This window comes from Erinaceus europaeus, chromosome 3, assembly GCF_950295315.1.
Source record: "Erinaceus europaeus chromosome 3, mEriEur2.1, whole genome shotgun sequence".
Lineage (NCBI taxonomy): Eukaryota > Metazoa > Chordata > Mammalia > Eulipotyphla > Erinaceidae > Erinaceus > Erinaceus europaeus.
In genome coordinates this window covers 107231930-107253046 of record NC_080164.1, presented here as the reverse complement: position 1 = coordinate 107253046, position 21117 = coordinate 107231930, and the positions used below count along the sequence as shown (strand labels likewise).

Sequence of the window (21117 nt, the reverse complement as noted above, 5' to 3'; positions counted from 1 at the left end):
GCTGTTTTGCACACTGCCTTTGGTTTTCATGCCTCCCCTGGTTCCTGGTGTATTTATTTCAATGGGCTCAGAGGCTGGTAAATTAGCTCCCATGCACAGTGCTCCTGCTTTGGAGTGCCTCTGAGCCAGGTTTGAGCCCAGTCCCCACTTCACGGAGGGAGTTTTGGTGGGGTGTTGTATGGAACACTCAGACTCTGTGTAAGAATGTTGCCTCTCTCGACACTCTGTGCCAGGCCATTCCTGGAAGTTTCCTGGGGAAGCTGCAAGAGAAAGAGGGGAGGAGAGGAGGGCATAGGAGAAGAGAGGAGGGGAGAGGAGAAGAGAGGAGGGGAGGGGAGGGGAGGGGAGGGGAGGGGAGGAGAGGGGAGAGGAGAGGAGAGGAGAGGAGAGGAGGGGAAGGGAGGGGAGGGGAGGGAAGAGGAGGGGAGGGGAGGAGAGAGGAGAGGAGGGGAGGAGAGGAGAGAGGAGAGGAGGGGAGGAGAGGAGAGAGGAGAGGAGGGGAGGAGAGGAGAGAGGAGAGGAGGGAAAGAAAGAGGAGAGGAGAGGAGAGGAGAGGAAGGGGGGAGGAGAGGAGAGAGGAGAGGAGGGGAGGAGAGGAGAGAGGAGAGGAGGGAAAGAAAGAGGAGAGGAGAGGAGAGGAGAGGAGAGGAGAGGAGAGGAGAGGGGAGAGGAGAGGGGAGGGGAGAGGAGAGGAGAGGAGAGGAGAGGAAGGGGGAGGAGAGGAGAGGAGAGGAGAGGAGAGGAGAGGAGAGGAGAGGAGAGGAGAGGAGAGGAGAGGAAGGGGGAAGGAGAGGAGAGGAGAGGAAGGGGGAGGGGAAGGGAGGAGAGAATAGGAGATAGGAGGATAGAGAGGAGGGAGGAGAGAGAGAGAAGAGAGAGAGGAGATAAAGACAAGACAGAGAGAAGAGAAAGTGGGAAAAGAGAGATGCTTTGGACAGTCCCCCTCTCACTACTTTGTCTTCTGTGTGGTTTCTTTCTGCTCCCTAGTGAAAATGGATTGAGAGCTGCTGGTGACAGTTTGCAACCCCTGCTGTCATTCCAGACATCCCTGGGAGGGGAGTACCTGGCTTTCTGACAGCCCTTGATGGAACTCACTAAGGTTCTGGCTTCTCCTCTGGGAGCTGAGTGTCAGGATAAGCTCTTTTCCCCGAGGGCATATCCATCCTTGCATGGTGCTCCTCAGAGGTTACCTTTTAGGCAGAAATTCCAGGGACACCTGGGCTGGGAAGCCCAGTTCAGGGCTGGGGCCTGTCAGGTTGGCCATGGGCCAGGACGTGGGCTGGCTCAGCCAGGGGAGGCCACATTGCCTCTGGGCCTTTCTGACATTTATTTTCAGAACCACTTGTGCTTTGTGTACTTGGTGTTCATTATTATTATTGCTGTTACTACTGTCTTTTTAAAATATATATTTTTATTTATTGTTGGATAGAGACAGAAAAATTGAGAGGGGAGGAAAGATGGAGAGAGAGAGAGATAAAGAGACACCTGCAGCCCTACTTCACCATTTGTAATGCTTTCCCCCTGTAGGTGGGGAGCGGGGGCTTGAACTTGGGTCCTTGAGCACTACATGTGAGTGCTTAACCAGGTGAACCATCACCTGCCCCCCTTACTACTATCATTATTATTATTTATTTTTACTAGATAGGGGAGAGAGAACTTGAGAGAGATGGGGAAGATATAGGAGAGACAGATCCCTGCATCTCTGGTTCACCGCTCATGAAGCTTCTCCCCTGCAGGTGGGAAATGGGGACTCAAACCCCAGTAATTGCATGATATTACATGTGTACTCAATCAGGGGAACCACCACCCACACTATCTTTATGTCTCTTCATGACGTGGCTGTGGGGCTCAGCACAGCCAGAGATATTCCCTGTGCTCAGAACCAGGTCTGCACTCAGCATCGCTGTGGCCACTCCCATCACTTCTGAGCTTTCTCATCTCCTTAGTTGGATGCCATTTCTTACCTCCCTGAGGTTGACCAGTGCCAGTCCCTGTTCAGGGCGCCATTATGCCGGGCTAGCTTCACGGGCGGGAGAGAGAGACAACCAGGGACTCATGGCTGAGTGGTACACAGTTCAGTCTTTATTCATGTGGAACGCAGCACAATCTAAGCTATCTCTAATCACAATCCTACCCTTATATATCCTGAAGCGCAAGTGTCAGGTCCGAAGAGGATGTACATAGGATAGAGGGTGGGGAGAAGGAAAAAGCGTGCAAACAGTGAGGATTAAACCAACGCCCTGGAGGCAGGGCGGTGCTTAGTTAACAGTGGTTATGTAAATAGAATACAGTGTTAAACTGGGGGGATTAAACCAATGAAACAGAAGGGGTCTTAGAAGTATACCAACAGACCAGATGTGTACCTCAGCCTTTCTGCCGAGGGTTCATGAGACATGTTTGTGTTCTGAAAGTTCATTTCAGTCTTTCTGGGAAGCCATGTGATCTTTGCTGGTCTAGTTCATATGCCTTGTTAGTTCCAACCATCCCGTCAACCACAAACAGACTGATCACCTCCCACACACACCTTCTGTCTCCCCATCTCTCATTGGTCTCTAAAGTTCAGCCCTAATTTTTAATTATAATGCTTTAATAGTCATTTACAAGCTTCTAAGATCACAGGAAGATTGTTCCACACCACAACCAACACCAAAATTTTATGTACTTAACAAATGATATCCACCATTGTTCCCTCAAAGTCTGAGAGACTATTTAGTTACTTTGGTTATTGTTTTGCAAGTTCACGTGCTTCAGTACTCTATAATTTGCAGACGAGTGAAACCCATCTAGTCAAACTTGTCTTTCACTTCTTCCTTTACTTCACTAAGTACGATCACCTCCAGTTCTAGCCATTGTGTCTCAAAGGACACAATACATCGTCTTCAATTGTCCAGTAGAACTACATAGAGTATAAGCCCCATAGTTTGGCTACCGTGAATAATGTATCAACCCCTATTTTTAAAAAATAATCTTTTAGGGAGTCAGGCGGTAGCGCAGCAGGTTAAGCACACGTGGCACAAAGCGCAAGGGCCAGCATGAGGGCCAGCCAGTTTGAGCCCCCAGCTCCCCACCTGCAGAGGCGTCACTTCACAAGCAGTGAAGCAGGTCTGCAGGTGTCTCTCTTTCTCTGCCCCCTCTACCTTCCCTTCCTCTCTCGATTTCTCTCTGTCCTATCCAACAACGACATCAATAACAACAATAATAACTACAACATTAAAACAAGGGCAACAAAAATGAAATAAATATTTAAAAAATCTTTAAAATAAAAAATAATTATTTTTAAGTGCAAAGTGTTGGTTTCTCTTCTTTCTCTGCCTTTTTCCTCACTGTCTCCCATCTCCCTGCTCCTCACTCCAACCTCTTCTGTTTTAGGCACCCATGGGTCCAACAGAAGAGCTCAGTCAGCTAGAGCCAACTCTTGGGGACAACAACATAGCCCCCAATTGGTATCCTTGGCACATCATGTGTGGCAGTGGGGTTGGCTTAAGATGTGCCAAGTAACCACAGTATATCTGGTACCAGAGGGGTTTACAATCTTGGGTTGGAAAACAGGAAGTGATTCACATCTTTTAGGGAGGTAATTATTTGACTTCTTTGTGGGGAAGATATGTATCCAGGTACATGAGGGAGAACATCTGTGTGTGTGTGTGTGGTGTGTGTGTGTGTGTGTGTGTGTGTGTGTGTGTGTGTGTGTGTGTGTTCAGGGGCGCCATCTTGGGCATTTATAGGAACAGGTCTTGATCTTGTAGGTCTGAGAAACCAACCATATCCACGATCGTGTGTTGTTTTAGTGTGGGAGGGAAAGAGAGTTTACAGAGAAGCTATAAAGAGTCCAAGCAGGGTAGTGGCATACCCAGTTAAGTGCACATAGTATGAAGCACAAGGACCTGTATATGAATCCGGGTTTGATTCCCTGGTCTCCCACCTGCAGAGGGGGAAACTTCACAAGTGGTGAAGTAGGTCTGTAGGTGTCTATCTTTCTATATCCCTCTCTCAGTCCCTTCCTCTCTCAATTTTTCTCTGTCCTACCCACTAAAATGAAAAAATGGCCGTCAGGAGCAGTGGATTCATAGTGCTGGCACTGAGCCCTGGAGGCATTAAAAAAGAGTCCAACCATAATATGCCTTAATTCTATCCATACCTAAGAGGTACTGTTCAGTATGCCTTCCTGACCTCCCAAATATAGATAAAGCATTTTTAGGGATTTAGTTTATTCATTTTCATGAGAGAGATCAGAGCACCACTTAGTTCTGGCAAATATGGTAATAGGGATGGAGGCTGGGCCCTTTCTCATGCAAGCCCTATGCATGACTTCTGCCCTATCTCCCAGGTTCTAGAAAACATGAAGGTGCTGAGAGCTAGACTGCAGAGGAGTTTCCTAAGTTGCTTGAAGTCTTTGTTAACTGTGGTCAACTTACATCTTTGGCCTAGCTTGGGTCCTGGGGGCTTGTGCTAAAGCTGTTCCGACTTTTATTCCCCAGTGATGTTTCATTTAATTAATTTTTTAATTAATTAATTTTATTTCATAGGACAGAGGTAAAATAAAGGGGGTGGGGGAGATAGAGAGGAATAAAGACAGTCAGACACCTGCAGAACTGATTCACTACTTGTGAAGCTTCTATCCCTCCCCCCCCAGGTGGGAACCAGAGTCTTGAACATGGATCCTTGTGTGCTGTAATGTATGCTGTCAACCAGGTGCATCACCGCCCGACCCCTACCAGTGATGTGCTGAAATTGAATTTCACTTCTCTCCTTCTTATGATTCCATAAGAATCATAAGATTATGCATCCCTAACCCTCCCAAAGCCCCCCTGCATTTTCTCTACTGAAACCTAAGCCTCTAGTGATTCAGAATCACTAGATCGCCCACACATACACCGTCTGCTGCTAAGACACCTCTTCTTGAGTGTCAGTGGGCAGAGAAAGATGACTCCATAATTAGAGGTGGGGTTCTTAGGACATTTGGAAAGTATAATCTTTTTATATTTTCTCAAAAAGCACCTCTGGATTCCTTTCCATCTATCACACTTAGCAGTCAGTATTGAGATGACTTTTCTTTTTTTTTCCTCCAGAGTTATTGATGGGGCTCTGTGCCTGCACTACAAATCCACTGCTCCTGGAAGCCATCTTTTTTCCATTGTTGTTGTTGTTATTGTTGCTGCTATTGTTATTGTATGAAACAGATAAATTGAGAGAGATGGGGAAGACAGAAAAGGGGAGAGAAAGATAGACTTGCAGACCTGCTTCACCACCTGTGAAGTAACCTCCCAACAGCTGGGGAGCTGAGGGCGTCTCAAACAGGTGTCCTTGCACCCGTCCTTGTGCTTTGTTGTGCACTTAACTTGGTGCACTACTGCCCAGCCCCTTCAGATGGCATTTCTCTATGATACCCTAACTGGTAAATACCAATCGCACTCCTTTTAACCTTCCTACTCTTACAAAAGAGCCTAGAACATTAGGACCTGCTTTTACAGATGGTGATATGTACCAGCTGTCTAATTTTTGCTTTTTTTTTTAAATTTACAGTTTCATATTAGGAAATTAGTTTCCTTATAAGTTATCATTTCTAGAAATTCTTTGGGATCCTAGTGAGTATACTGGTAATAAGTCTGTTGAGATAGGCGCAGATAAAGAACTTTAACTGGGTGTGAGTTTTAAAGAAATTTTTAGAAATTCTAGGACTGAAGCTGTGTGTGTACAAGCATTTATAAATAAAAAGTCTTGAATAAGTTTGAACTGTCCCTAAAGGACAGTAGATAAATTATATTCCTTGTGTTTTTAAAAAATATATTTATTTATTTATTTATTTATCTATTTATTTATTATTGGATAGAGACAGAGAGAGCTTGAGAGGGGAGGGTGGATAGAGAGAGAGAGAGACAAAGAAACACCTGCAGCCCTGCTTCACCACTCATGAAACTTTCCTCCCACAGGTGGGGATCAGGGGCTTGAACCTGGGTCCTTGTGCACTGTAATGTGTGTGCTTAATGAAGCGCACCACGACCTTGTTTTATTTTATAAGATATACATAGAGGCAATGATCCCAGAGATTTTTGTATAGTCTTTCAGATGTTACTACTGTGAGTCCAGGAAGCAGCTCACCCAGTAGTCATGTGTGGGCCCAAGGCCTTTGGTTTGATTCCCGGCACCACATGAGAGCACCGTGAACTGCGTCATGGATAGTGAAATGGTGCCATAGTCTCTCACTTTCCAGCAAACAAAGAGTAGAAAACTGGCTCTGCCATAGGGGAATGTGGTGCATGCCTGAGGCTCTGAGTTCATTCCCTGGCACTGCATGTAATAAGTCACATTCTGTTTTAATAAAGTTGGTATTGTCTGAGATACAGCCTGAAAAGTGTGATCCTTGACTTACATAGCTGTTTTGCATGTTGAGGAGAAGTGGAAATATGTTTGAAGGTCAATGAATTGTGAAGAAAAGAAAAAGGAAAACACTTTCATAAGAGTCAGGAAATAAGAAGTTTGAGCCAAGATTGTTGAGTATTGCATTTTGTCTGTTACAGTTTCTGCACCTATCACAGCTGAGATTCCTGCCTCTTAATCCAAGTTCTCTTCATTTCCATAGAAATGGCACTTGTTAAACCTGTTAGCTTGTGAAGCCTGTGATATGAGCCAAGTTCTGTACTGTAGGGTTTTCACGTCTCCTTTCGTTAGCTGTCAATCTTTGAAGCAATAGTAGCTCAACTGCTTTAAAACTTGGGTTCAGCATCCTGGGAGGTGGTGCAGTGGATAAAACCCTGGACTCTCAAGTATGAGGTATTGTATTCTTTTTGTTTTTTCTTTTTTATTTAAGAAAGGAATAATTAACAAAACCATAGGGTAGGAGGGGTACAACTCCACACAATTCCCACCACCCAATCTCCATATCCCACCCCCTCCCCTGATAGCTTTCCCATTCTCTATCCCTCTGGGAGCATGGACTCAGTCAGGGTCATTGTGGGTTGTAGAAGGTGGAAGGTCTGGCTTCTGTAATTGCTTCCCCGCTGAACATGGACGTTGACTGGTCGGTCCATACTCCCAGTCTGCCTCTCTCTTTCCCTAGTAGGCTGGGTCTCTGGGGAAGCAGAGCTCCAGGACACATTGGTGGGGTCTTCAGTCCAGGGAAGCCTGGCCAGCATCCTGATGGCATCTGGAACCTGATGACTGAAAAGAGAGTTAACATACAAAGCCAAACAAATTGTTGAGCAGTCATGGACCCCAAGCTTGGAATAGTGGAGAGGAAGTGTTAGGGGTGTACTCACTGCAAACTCTAGTGTACTTCTGCTTTCAGGTATATATTTTGCAGTAGTTTATGGATACGTGTGAACATATGCTCTTTCTCACAGAAACTGGTGTATATCTAGGTTTTGGGACTTTGTTAGAAAGTGAACCACCTGAGATGGAATTAGCAATGAACCCACCTTCTCTGACCCATCTTGGACAGAGCTAGAAGGAATTATGTTAAGTGAGCTAAATCAGAAAGATAAAGATGAGTATGGGATGATCCCACTCATCAACAGAAGTTGAGTATGAAGATCTGAAAGGGAAACTAAAAGCAGAACCTGACCAAATTGTAAGTAGGGCACCAAAGTAAAAACCCTGTGGTGAGGAGTAGACATGTAGCTTCCTGGGCCAGTGGGGGGTGGGAATGGGTGGGAGGGATGGGTCACAGACTTTTGGTGGTGGGAATGGTGTTTATGTACACTCCTAGTAAAATGTAGTCATATAAATCACTAGTTAATTAATATGAGAGGGGGAAAATTAATTGTATGTCTCAAAGTTTTTCAAAACACAAACTGAATCTTTTTAATATGTAGGCTGTGTAATTGATATGCAGACTGTCTCAAAAGCCTCGACCAAGTAGATCAGAAGCAACCAATAGCACAGCTATTGATACTGGGTACTGTACAGCAAACCCTAACAAAAGGACTTTTCAAAGTTAACCCAATTACCAATTAATGTGATGATAACATTAACTATCGACTGTCTTTTTGAACCCTAAGACAGCAGGAACCTCACATCTCCACTATAGAGCCTTTACTTCCCCCAGTCGAGGTATTGAATTCTATCTCCTGCATCTCACACACCAGAGTGATGCTCAGTTTCCTTTTCTCCCTGTAAACCTTCAAAAAAGGGAAGGGAAGGGGAAAGAAGGGAAGAAAACCTAGATTCCCAATTTTTGATTCCAGCTCATTATGTCAAGACAAGAGCTTCTTAAATACCATACTGGAATCCATCCATCAAAGAGTTCTTCAAGTCTATGGGAATAATACCTAAATGGTCCTATTATGAAGTGTTCATAAAGCTAAAGATATTGCAGTTAATTATTCCTTTCTCCCTGCTATTTTTTACAATAAGATAATGGCAGAAAAAAATTTTATAGCTTCTAGTGTATCAAAGTAAAATATATACAAATTGTTGTCAGTCCTCTCCCCTTTCACTTATCTGTAAGCTATAAGCTTTATAGTACTCAGTTTAAAGAACACTATCTTAAACCATAACAACTGTGCACATACCAATTTTAAGAACGACAATATTAGAACAGAAAGGTATTTTGTATTTATTTTATAAATATCTAGGAATTGTTTCTTTACATTTTATCTAGTGGTAATTCAATCTCTGACATTTTTATTGGAGGGTCATTGATTTGTTACAATGTATAGCTTTTGTGTGTGGGGCACTGTATGTCCACATCTGTATATGCGACATTGTGTTTGTTGCCCAAAGTCAAGTTTTCATCCCACTCTATCCCTTTACCCCCCCTTACACCTTGCCCAATCCCTCGTGCTAAAGACAATTCTTTCTTAATTTAATTTGTTGTTGTTTTTATTATTTTCAGAGATGAAACTCTTACATGAGTGATTTCACTGCTCAGTGGCCTACTTTTTCATTTTTATTTTGTTAAACATTAGGACCCAGGAAATCTTTGTTTATATTATCTTTATTTCATTTAAATGAGAGAGAAAAAGAGAGAAAGAGAAAGAAAGAAGGAAAGGGAGAGGGAGGGGAGGGGAGGGGAGGGGGAGGGGGGAGAGAGAGAGAGAGAGGCAAAGAGACCAGAGCACTGCTCAGTTCTGGCTTATGATGGGACTAGGGAATGAACCTGAGACCTTGAAGCCTCAGGCATGAAAATCTTTTTGATTAACCATTAGCTATCTCCCCAGCCCCACTAGCCTACTTTTATTTTATTCATAGAGACTGAGTAGAGGGGAGAGATACAGGGAGGGGGAGAGACAGTATAGTACTGGAGGTCTCCTAAGAGTTTCTTTGCAGATTTATTTATATTATTTAAGAGAGAGCTATATGCATCAATGTTGGTTTTTTTAGTGGATTGAACTTTGGACTCTGGAGCCTCAGGTATCAGTCTTTTGCAGAACCACTATGCTTTCTCCTCAGCCCAATCTGTTTCTTAATTTTATTTCTTCACTTGCTTATGTTCTGCATATGAATGAAAATATGCAGTGTATGCATTTTTCTATTTCCATAAGCATAGTATCTACTTTTCTCTCTTTCTCTCTTCTTTCTCTCTTTCCTTCTTTTGTATAGAGACAGAGAAATTGAGAGGGATGGGATAGAGAGAGAAGGAAGGAAGGATAGAGGAAGGAGAGAGAGACACAGAGAGAGGAGAGAGAGAGAGAGAGAGAGAGAGAGATCTGCAGCTCTGCTTTACTACCTGTGAAGCTTCCCCCCTGCAGGTGGGGACTGGGGACCTGGTACACTACCACACAGCCTAAACGTAAGATCTACAAATCCCTCCATATCATTAAAAATAGCAGGAGTTGAGGTTTTTCGTTTGTTTGTTTTTTTTACAGTTTAGTAGCTTTTCGTTTCTTCACCCATTCATCTGTCAATAGGTGCCTGTTATGAATGCTGCGGTGAAGATGTGGGCTCATATTTTTACAAACAAGTGTTTGCATTGTCTTAGATGAAACATGTAGCCAGGATCGTGTGGCTTCTCTGTTCTTAACTCAGTGATGATTGTAAGATAACATGGGTACAATTCCACACAGTTCCCACCAGAGAATGACCAGAGTCATTCCCTCCATTGAAAACCTCCGTATTCCTTATCCCTCTGGGAGTATGGACCAAATTCTTTTATGGGGTACAGAAGGTGGGAGGTCTGGATTTTGTAATTGCTTCTCCACTGGACATGGGCATTGGCAGGTGGATCCATCCCCCCATCCTGTTTCTCTTTCTCTAGTGGGGTAGGGCTCTGGAGAGTTGGAGTTCCAGGACACATTGGTGAGGTTGTCTGCCCACAGAAGTCAGAATGCAATCATAGTAACATATGCAACTTGGTGGCTGAAGGGTGGTAAGAGAAAGCAGAAAAAAAAAGTTTAATCAACAGGAACCCAAAGGTAGGAATGGAGCAGATGTCCGCTTCCCCAGAGACCCACCCTACTAGGGAAAGAGAGAGGCAGACTGGGAGTATGGACCGACCAGTCAACACCCATGTTCAGCGGGGAAGCAATTACAGAAGCCAGACCTTCCACCTTCTACAACCCACAATGACCCTGGGTCCATGCTCCCAGAGGGATAGAGAGTGGGAAAGCTATCAGAGGAGGGGGTGGGATATGGAGATTCGGTGGTGGGAATTGTGTGGAGTTGTACCCCTCCTACCCTATGGTTTTGTTAATTTATCCTTTCTTAAATTAAAAAAAAAAAAAGGAATGGAGCAGATGGTCTTAATGTGAAGAAGTTAGGAAGTCTATTTTAGGTATGTGTCATGGAGCCCATGACTAGTGATTTTTGCCTGAGCCTGACAACTAACATGCAGAGGGACTAAAAGTATTGTCTGAGAAGATGGACTAGAAAGCTGGATTAGGACAGAGAGTGACTCCCAAATATGAGGAAAGTATATAAATACTGTAAATTGTTAACCCCATTGATATATGTCCCTATTTAGCACAAGAGCCTGTGTGACTTCTGAGTCCATGGGTTACTGCCTATATATGCCTTTGGAGAAGACATGTTTGTCATGGAAGTGTATTCTATGGAAGGATTTCCTTTCTGTTCCATGTCATTTGCTGTTCCTCTCTGGTACTGACACTGCCTCCCTTTACTTCCTCCTCAGTGATACAAATGAAGTTGACATCCCACCCAACACCCGCGTGGGCACCAAGCGCTACATGCCCCCAGAAGTGCTGGATGAGAGCCTGAACAGGAACCACTTCCAGTCCTACATCATGGCTGACATGTACAGTTTTGGCCTCATTCTCTGGGAGGTTGCAAGGAGATGCGTATCAGGAGGTGAGTGCCAGTGGTATCTGACAGGCTGCCCTCAATGCTCTGACAAACACTTTCTGACAGAAACCTCCTGTGAAGTTGTCCATGCAGCCAGGGCTTCCTTTACCACCTCTAGGCCTGGTGGAGCAGACTGAGTCCTCCCAGGAAGTGATATTTAACACCCTGGGAACATGTTTCAGTGCCTCCTCCTTCCTAGGACTAATGCATTTCTTTTCTTTCTCTCTCTCTCTCTTTCTTTCTTTCTTTCTCTTCTTTTTAAATTTTTATTTATAAAAAGGAAACACTGACAAAAACCATAGGATAAGAGGAGTGCAACTCCACACAATTCCCATCATCAGCACTCCGTATCTCATCCCCTCCCCTGATAGCTTTCCTATTATTTAACCCTCTGGGAGTATGGACACAGGGACATTATGGGGTACAGAAGGTGGAAAGACTGGCTTCTGTAATTGCTTCTCTGATGAACATAGGCATTGTCAGGTTGATTCATACTCTCAGCCTGCCTCTCTCTTTCCCTAGTGGGACAGGGCTCTGGGGAAGCAGAGCTCCAGGACACATTGGTGGGGTCGTCTGTCCAGGGAAGTCTGGTCAGCATCATGCTAGCATCTGGAACCTGGTGGCTGAAAAAAGTTAAGATGTAAAGCAGAACAAATTGTTAACTAATCATAAACCTAAAGGCTGGAATATTGCAGATGAAGATTTGAGGTCTCAGTTTTGAAGTAGGCCTATTTTAATTATATTCCAAAGGGCCCATGACTATACTAGTTTTTTCCTGAGCCTCACCTCTGATATGCAGGTGGACCCAAGTTATTGTCTGGGGAGATGATGTCATGGCTGGAAAAAGGGCCAGAAAGCTGGATCAGGGCAGAGAGTAGTTCCCAGATATGGGAAAGGTATATAAATATTGTTGACTGTAGAGCCCATCGATTTGATCTGGGTCCCATATTAAGCTTAGGAGCCTATGTGACCTCTGCATCCCTGTAGGTCTGAGCTCACATTCTGTGGTCATGAGTAGGAATATTCCAAACTGCCCCAATTTCAGGACCCATCTTCCTTAGGTTAGGACTGATGCATTTTTTATAGGCACTATGTTATCTTCCAGAGACCACTATCATCTACCATTTGTCTTATTTTGTTCTCCTGAGCCTCTTTCCCAGCTATTACTCTTAGAAGTCTCCTGTTTTTTTCTTTTTTATTATCTTTATCTATTTATTGGGTAGAGACAGTCAGAAATCAAGAGGGAAGGGAGAGATAAAGAGGAATTGAGACAGAAAGACACCTGCAGCTCTGCTTTACAACTTGAATCTTTCCCCTGCAGATGGGGACCAGGGGATTGAACCCTGGTCTTTGTGCTCTGTAACATGGACACTCAACCAAATGTCCCAACTCCTGACCCTCGGTAATATCGTCCTTTGTTTACCTCTTGCATTTTTGCTCTTCTCAGCAGACCTGAGGGCTGGCTCCCAGATCCAGTGCCTGTCACCCATGCCTCCCCTGTGCAGGTGAAAGCAGCTGTGTCTGGGGCACACACTGCTTACCACTTCTACTCAGACCTTCCAGAATATTCCCTCCTAAGTCCCATTGGAAATATCAGCTTTTATCAAACAGATGTTACATATTGTGTCATTTAAAAAATCTGATAGATTTATGATACATCAGTTAGGATACAATAACATAAGAATATTGTTACTGAGGGTTGGGCAGTAGCACAGCAGGTTAAGTGCATGTGGTGCAAAGCACAAGGAGCAGCGTAAGGATCCCAGTTCAAGCCCCTGGCTCCCCATCTGCAGGGGAGTTGCTTCACAGGCAGTAAAGCAGTCTGCAGGTGTCTTATCTTTCTCTCCCTATCTCTGTCTTCCCCTTCTCTCTCCATTTCTCTCTGTCCATTTCTCTCTGTTCTTGCCAAAGAACAACATCAACAATAACAATAACCACAACAAGGGCAACAAAAGGGGGGGGAAATGGCCTCTAGGAGCAGTGGATTCATGGTGCAGGCACTTCTTCTTCTAGCGTTTGCCCTTCTTCCATAGCCAGTCAACAGCGTCAGGTTGAAAGCTGTCAGGAGCTGCTTATTGCTGGCTTTGAAAATGACTGGGATCCATGTGGATTCAGTCGGCTAGGAAGGATGGTCAGTTTCCCCAATGAATGGGTACTCACGGGATGCACCACGAGAAGGTCATCCAATGCATCCCACTGAGCCCCAGCAATAACCCTGGAGGAAAAAAAAAATACTGTTACTGTTGATGGTTTTTTTCCCCCTCCAGATGTAAGGATTTCCTAGAAAGACTAGACAAGACAATGTTTTCACTGTCTTGTTCAGTGGGATTGATCACTTATAGTTTTGGCTTGCTGACACATAATCCCCAATTTGAGTGGGTCTCGACACCTTTTAGGTTGGGGACCGAGGTCTGGGCTGTTCCATACCAGTTCTGTTTCTGGTTTTGCACAGGAAGACACTCAGGAACACTGCTGTTCCTCTCAAGAACAGGTTAAGCCCACCTCCACAGAAACAAGAGATTTTAAGAGTGCAGTGGACACTTGCTAGCTTTGGAGTTTAATTTTGGGCCTGCCTTCCCTTCTTTCCTTTCTTCCTTCCTTCTTACTTTCCTTCTTTCCTTCCTTTCTCCTTCTTTCTCTTTCTCCCTTTCTTTTTTTTACTTTGTCAATAAATTTATGTCTTATTTTATTGTAATTCCATTAGTAACTTAATATTGATTTACAAAATTACAGTATAACAGGTATAACACCTCACTGTTTCCCACCAGGGTTGCAAATCCCCAGACCCTCTATTGGATGCTTTCACAGTTCTCCCAAGGTCCCAGACAGAGGCCAACCACTATTTCTATAACTATCTGTCTATATTTACATAAGTTTCCCCAGTTTTTCCATGGTCCCATTCTCTCTTCCCTTCCAAGTCACACCTACACCCACCACCATGTCTGATGGATTTGGAGTTCAGAGATCTCTGGTCATCATCCCCCTGTCATTCCTCCCCCACTGGAAGAATGAACCAAAACTCTTTATGGGGTGCAGAAGGTGGCAGTTCTGACTTCTTTAATTGCTTCTCTGCTGGACATGGGTATTAGCAAGTTGATCAGTGCTCCCAGTCATCTTCCTGTGAGAGACTGACACCTCTTGGTGTTGTTAGAGTTCCATCTCTAGCCCACATCAGCTGTGTGGCCTTGAGAGCCTCATTGCACACTGTAGATAGTAATGTTGCCTCACGAGATTATTTCTGAAGAGTTGACTTGATGGAGAGAACATGTCTGCCATCAAGGTCTGCGTGGCCTCTAGGGAGATCAGTTTTGATTTTCTTATTTTATTTTTATTTTATCTAGAGAACCAGAGTACATGACATTCTATTCATCAACACATTTTGCTATAAAAAGTCTTAGAAACTATTTTTAGTTTTTCTTTTTAGTACATAAGCTTTTGAGTTACAGGGGACACAGAGATCTAAGGAATCCAAACTTGAAAAATATAATTTTATTTATTATACAGAAAAAATTAAAATGTATATTTGAAGTAAGTGACATAGCCAAATGGATTATGGGCTTCATAATCTACTGCAGAAATAGACACAGTCAGATTATACAGGTTGAGTTTATTTAGGATGCATCTGCCAACTTTGCATTGCAATCTAATACAGATTTTTTTTTAATTTGGCATCCATGAGCCTATATAAAACTGGAAATAAATTTGAGAGGCTTGCTTCATCTAGCTTTTGGAAATCAGAAAAAGAGACTCGAAGTCCTGTAATGATGTTTCACTTTAAAAATTACATGGGCTGGACAGCAAAATCTCTTGCTTGAACAGTGTGCTTCTTTGCTACCTGTATGACCTGGGTTCAAACCCCTGATCCCCATGGCACTAAAGAAACTTTGGTGCTATATTTATTTGCCATGTTGTTTCTCTCCATCTCTGTGTTTCTATTTGGAATATACATACGTACGTATATATGTCAACCTGGAGTAATGAAGCTCTGGAGATGCATCCCCAAAATAAACAGATAAATAAATAAATAAATATTAATTTGGAGTCTTGGAGAGACTGGATTCAATCCCTCAGTCCTCAATTCCATGGAGGAAACTTTATAAGTGGTGTATATGCATTGAGTATCTGAATGTGAAAAAAACAACAAAATGTCAACCTGTCTCTAAGACTGTGAGAGTACTAGAGTAGTTATCTATGGGACTAGGGATGGGGACACTGACTTTGCTGATGGAATGGTGAGAAAAAAATAAATAAATAAATAAAACAGTAAAATAGAAGTGAAAGAAGTCACTCTTTCTTTCCTTCTCTTTCTTGCGTACACAGGCACACTCTCTCTGGCTCTCTTTCTTCTTCTCTCTTTTTCTCTCACTCTTTTCCTTCTTTCTCTCCCTCCTCTCCTCTCTTTCTCTCTCTCCCTCTTCCTCCTTCTCTCTTTCTCTTTCCCTCTTACCCTCTCTCTTTCCCTGTCGGGCTGTGACTCGGAGGAGAGAGAGGAGATCTGGAGCGGAGAGGGAACACAATTCTTTATTCTCGTGGGCACCTCAGAGTTGGGTGAGAGTGCAGCAGTTCAGGCCACGTGGAGCTAGCCAAAATGGCTGCCTCTTGCTACAAGCTGCACCCTTCTATTCACCGGATGTGAAAAACGGGCAAGAGAGCGAGGGGCGGAAGAAGAAGGGTTTTATAGGGCAAAAACCGGGAGCCAGGACAGGATTGGTTGGGAAAGGTACTCTGAGAATGTCCCAACTCTCATGGGAACTGGCAATAGCCCGAGGGGACAACATGGCGGAACAGGCGCTCCAAGAATGTCCCAACTCTCGTGGGAAATAACAATAGCCTGAGGGGACAACATGGCAGATGTGACTGCATCTGCACAATTTCCCAGCATTTACCTCTCTCTCCTCTTTTTTTCTTTCTCCCTCTCTTTCTTTTTCCTTCTCTCTCCCTCTCTTTCTTGCTCCTCCTAATTCTCTGTCAGTCTCTCACCCACTGTCAAAACAAAATGGCCAACAGAAACACTGAAACTGTGCAGAGATCAAGCCTCAGTGGTAACACTGTTGATAAGGTATAGACAAGCAGACATAATGTGAGAACACCATCTTTCAAGATTGCCTTTGGGTTTCTGGCCAGCACTACCTGGACCCTGGCAGAGGATGTCTCTGAGGACACTGTGTGTGTGAGGATGCAGTGCCCATAGAGATGGCTTCCACCACCCCTGCAGGTATCGTGGAAGAGTACCAGCTGCCCTACCATGACCTGGTGCCCAGTGACCCCTCCTATGAGGACATGAGAGAGATGGTGTGTGTCAAGAAACTCCGACCCTCCTTCCCCAACCGCTGGAGCAGTGATGAGGTGAGGCCTCCCCCAGATGGTCTGCCCCCTCTGCCAGCTTCTGGGGGGGTGGGTTTCTCTGCTGTGAGGGTGCTGGGGATGGTGCCCCATTCCTGCCCCTCATGTGGAACTCAGTGCAGCCCATTCTGTTTTCCCCATTTGCTCTTGTAGGTTCCAAAAAACTTGAAAGGATTCCCATAACAGAAAATATCATTTCTTTAAAAAAACAAAAACAAACTGGGTTTGGTTTACCAGAGTAAAAAGTACATGGTAGAGAGTGGAGGGGACTTTCAGGTCCTGGTACAGGATGGTGGAGGAGGACCTGGCCTTGGGGGGGCCATATTTTTCCGGAAAATTGAGAATTTTTTAAAATTTTTCCCTTTATTGGGGGGATTAATAGTTTACAGTTGACAGTAAAATACAGTAGTTGGTACATGTCTAATATTTCTCAGTTTTCTGAATAGCAACCTAACACCCACCTAGGTCCTCCTCTGCCATCGTGTTCCAGGACCTGAACACCCTGCTCCAACCCCAGAGCCCTTTACTTTGGTGCAATACACCAATTTCTGTCCAAGTTCTGCTTAGTGTTTGCCCTTCTGTTCTTATTTCTCAATTTCTGTCCATGAGTGGGATCCTCCCATAATCACCCTTCTATTTCTGGCTAATCTCACTTCACATGATTCCATCAAGTTCCATCCAAGTTGAGGTGAAGAAGGTGAATTCACCATTTTTAATAAATGAATAGTATTCTGTTGTGTACGTAGACCACAACTTTCTCAGTCATTCTGAAAATAGAGAGATTTTATACCTGTGTCAACAACTGTATTTACTGTAAACCATAAATCTCCCTGATTAAAACAGAATTTTTTTTAAAGAAAGAAAGACAGAGGGATGGTGAGAATGTTTACTTGACAGTGCTCTGACTGAGCTGCATGGGAAATTCAGAGCACTTTGACAAGGGCTGTGGGCATAGGTGCTAATGAAACATTCCATCTCCATTCCCCCCTTCTATTTAAGATACAGAGATTCAGACACAGAGGGAGAGAGAGAAAGGGACCTCAGCACCATAGTTTCCTTTAATACAGAGGTGCCTGGACTTGAACCTGGGTTGCATATACAGCCAAGCATCCAAGTGAGCTGTTTTGTGAGCCTTAGTAGTGGCTTCAGAATCACTTCCTTCTGGTCAGCAAAGCTAGTCATTCAGAATCATGCCTGAAAGGAGCATTTCTCTGGGCTTTCAGAGATATATTAAGGAGACCAGTAGTGTCTCACCATGTGCGAGGCCCAGGGTTCAAGCCCCCAGTTACCATCTGCAGGAGGGAAGCTTTATAAGCTGTGGAGCAGGGGGTGTTGGTATCTCTCTATCTCTCTCTGTCTTTCACCCTCTATAAAAAGAATGGCCATATGGAATAGTAGAATCACATAGACACAGCCCCAGTGATAATCTTGGTGGATATATATACATATATTTGGGCTGGAGAGAGAACTCAGTGCTTGGAGCCCAGATAACTAAGTGTTTGGAGCCCAGGAATTACCTGCCTAAGGGTCCAGAGATACCAGATTCAGACCTGGGCACTACATATGCCAGAGCCAAGCAGTGCTCTCATCTCAATCTCTCTCTCCTCTCTCTTAAAGAAATCACATTTCTTTAATTTAAAAAATATTTTTCCTCTCTTCCTGCCTCTCCCACCCTCCCCCCTCTCTCTGTTTCTCTCCATCCTTCTCCCCCCTCTCTCTCTTTCCCCTCCCTCTCTCCCTCTCCTTCTCCATCCCTTCTTCTCCCTCCTTCTCCTCTCCTTCCTTCTCCGTCTCTCTACCTCTCCCTCTCTCTTTCCCTCCCTCTCCTTCTCCCTCTCCTTCTCTCTCCTTCTCTCTCCTTCTCCCTCTCCTCTCTCCTTCTTCCTCTCCTTCTCTCTCCTTCTGCCTCTCCTTCTCTCCTTCTCCCTCTCACTCTCTAATCAATCTCTCTCTCTCTCTCTCTCAAGAAATAAGTAAAGGGTGTGTTAAAGTAGCAACACAAGGCTGAGCACCAGCCCTGAAGCAGCCCAGTCTGACCATCTCTTCTCCCCTTACCCCCCGCCAGTGCCTCAGGCAGATGGGGAAGCTCATGTCTGAGTGTTGGGCGCACAGTCCTGCCTCCCGCCTCACGGCCCTGCGTGTGAAGAAGACACTGGCCAAGATGTCAGAGTCCCAGGACATCAAACTCTGAGGCGAGGGCCTGGGCTGGCACTTCCAGAGCAAGCAGTTTCCCCTTCCAGCTAGTGGCAAAACCAGCACCCTTCCAGAAACGTGCAAGTGACAAGCCCTCCATACCAGCCGTCCCCTGCTCCCCTGCGGGCTCACCTCACCTCTCAGGGAGCAATCTGGACAGACGGAAGTTTCACCCTATATCTGCCTGTCTGTTTATGGGAAGGAGAGATGCCCTGGTGGCTTATCCAGTGGACTTGAGATGCTTGATGCTTTCTGAGAAAGCCTGGTATGTCAGACTTTCACCATTTATTTTTATTTTTTTCTTTGTTTTCAAAAGAGGATTTTGTTTTTATTTTTGCCAAAAGCAAGCTGGTGATGTAGACATCTGCCTGAAGGTGTTTACTGTCCTGGCTTCAAGGACCACAGAGAGAAGGCTCTTTCCAGGAAGACTGTTGGGTGTACAAGCAAGATGGGGTCACCCACTGGCCAAGTGTCACCTCACTCTGCAAAGTGAGACAGGCTGGTAGCCTGGGACAGAGCTCACTGCAAAGCCACCACTCTGGCCAGCTTGACAAGGGGCTTCTCTCCTGGGGGTGGGGGGCTGCCACAGCAATGTGAATGCACCTGGGGACAGGTACTACCTCTCCAGGACCACTCTGTGCCTGGCACAGGGGGAGAGGGGGGGTCCAGCCCCCCACAGGTGACCACCAGCAGCTCCAGATGAAACGGAGGGAGTGAAGGTGTTCTGTGCCACTGTGAGAAGAATCTGGTTCTCTTTTGCAGACCCACTATGTGTCCGTGAGCCAGTGAGGGAAGGGCTTCTCTCCTAGGGGAGGGGAGACCTCCTCTTTTCCTACGCAGGAGCAAGGCCTGCCTCCTTCCCTGTGCTGAGGACCAGCCCAGCCTCCTTGGGAGCCCTCCAGTAAGAGGATCATCAGAGGCAAAGTGACTGAACCCAGAGACTGTCCTCTCCTCATCCAGAAGACATGTCAACCTGTAGGCTACAGTGGACCCTGCTGTGTTTTCTGGGAAACACATGGCAGGCAGAAAAAGCATTCCCACCTTGTGCCATCTCACAGCTAAAGACTTTCTTCAGTGGTGGTCTCTCTGTTTATCTTCAGGTCTGCTCCAACAGGAGACGGTATGAAAGTCAGGTGAACAGAATTAGATTGTAATTTCAAAGTAGAGAATGATAACCTCCTGGGGGGGGGGGAGGTTGGAGCCTGGCTGGGCAACTCATTCTTGTAGAATAGAGAGGGTCCAGCATACAGCTGAAGTGATTGGTGCCTCATGCTGGGGAGGCTGACTCATCCTGAGATTATTTTGTTCTCCTGAAATTTAACTCCCCCTCCTGTTTTTTTTTTTTCTTTTGAAGATAGAGACAAAGTGAAAGAACCCCACAGCTGAAATGGGAAATTTCAAACCTAGGTCACACACAGGGCAAAGCAATGCGCTGGCCCAGTACAACATTCACTTTTTAATTTATTTTAATTAATTTGGTTCCTCCTCTTTGTGTTGAGGTTGCAAAAAACATCTCTCTGGTCCCCTCAGATCTTTGGGGTTCCACCTCTGAGCAGCACCTCAGAACCTGGGCTGGGCCGATAATCCTTGGTAACAGGAGCATAAGAAAGCTGAAAAAAAAAACGGCCTCCATCCCTCATCACCAATGTTTCCCTGAGCCCGCTTTCTCCTGCTTCTGGTTTCTGTTTAAAAGACCTTAGAAGAAGCCCTTCCCCTTGGCCTTAATTAAAAGCGTTCCCTCCAGGATCCTCCGGGGGGCAGTGTTCTGCAACACATGAAAGAAGGGCAGAGCAGAGGGCTTTTGAGAGAATGTTGTCCTCCCCTCCACAGTGACTTGTGCAGCCAGAAACACCCGAGTGGAAAGGACATAGGTGCTGGGCTTCTGGAACACTGTCACCATCTGTGATAACGAAAGCTGTTTTTAAATTCTTAGGGGAAAAAAAAACTGTCTAGTTTTCAAAGGTTCAACAGAGTTAATTCCAACTAACCAGAATGCTGCTTGTACTGATATTAAGAACTAATATAGAGGTTATTTTCTTCTGTGCCAATCTTTGTGATCACTTGTGAAAGGAATATGTGAGTAGAAAAAGTTTAGAATCATCTGAGCCTTGGCAAGAAACTTCAGTACCTCCGATCTAATCACAAACCTAGAAGTAAATACTCAACGATGGTTAAGAGGGGATTGTGTTTGTGTTTCAGTCCTAAATTTAAATGAGAAATGGGCTTGTCTCTCAGATAAAAACATGTTTTCTTTCTGGAAATTTCTCACATACAGACAAGTTTATGTCAGAGTATTTCATGGATAAGGGTGTGATGATTTAATCATCACTGTCTTTCTAGGGA

At 44.8% G+C, this 21117-nt stretch overlaps 1 protein-coding gene across 6 annotated transcripts in view; it reads left to right on the top strand.

Annotated features, from left to right (window-relative positions):
- BMPR1B (bone morphogenetic protein receptor type 1B) overlaps positions 1-21019 on the top strand; it is a 248716-nt gene extending 227697 nt beyond the window's left edge. For all 6 annotated transcript variants that reach the window (XM_060187723.1, XM_007524540.3, XM_060187728.1 and 3 more), the window contains 3 exons: positions 11069-11244; positions 16454-16584; positions 18647-21019. In XM_060187723.1, coding sequence (XP_060043706.1) covers positions 11069-11244; positions 16454-16584; positions 18647-18772 — 433 coding nt within the window. In that variant the 3' untranslated portion in view covers positions 18773-21019. The remainder of the gene's footprint in view (positions 1-11068; positions 11245-16453; positions 16585-18646) is intronic.
- The last annotated feature ends 98 nt before the right edge of the window (positions 21020-21117 follow it).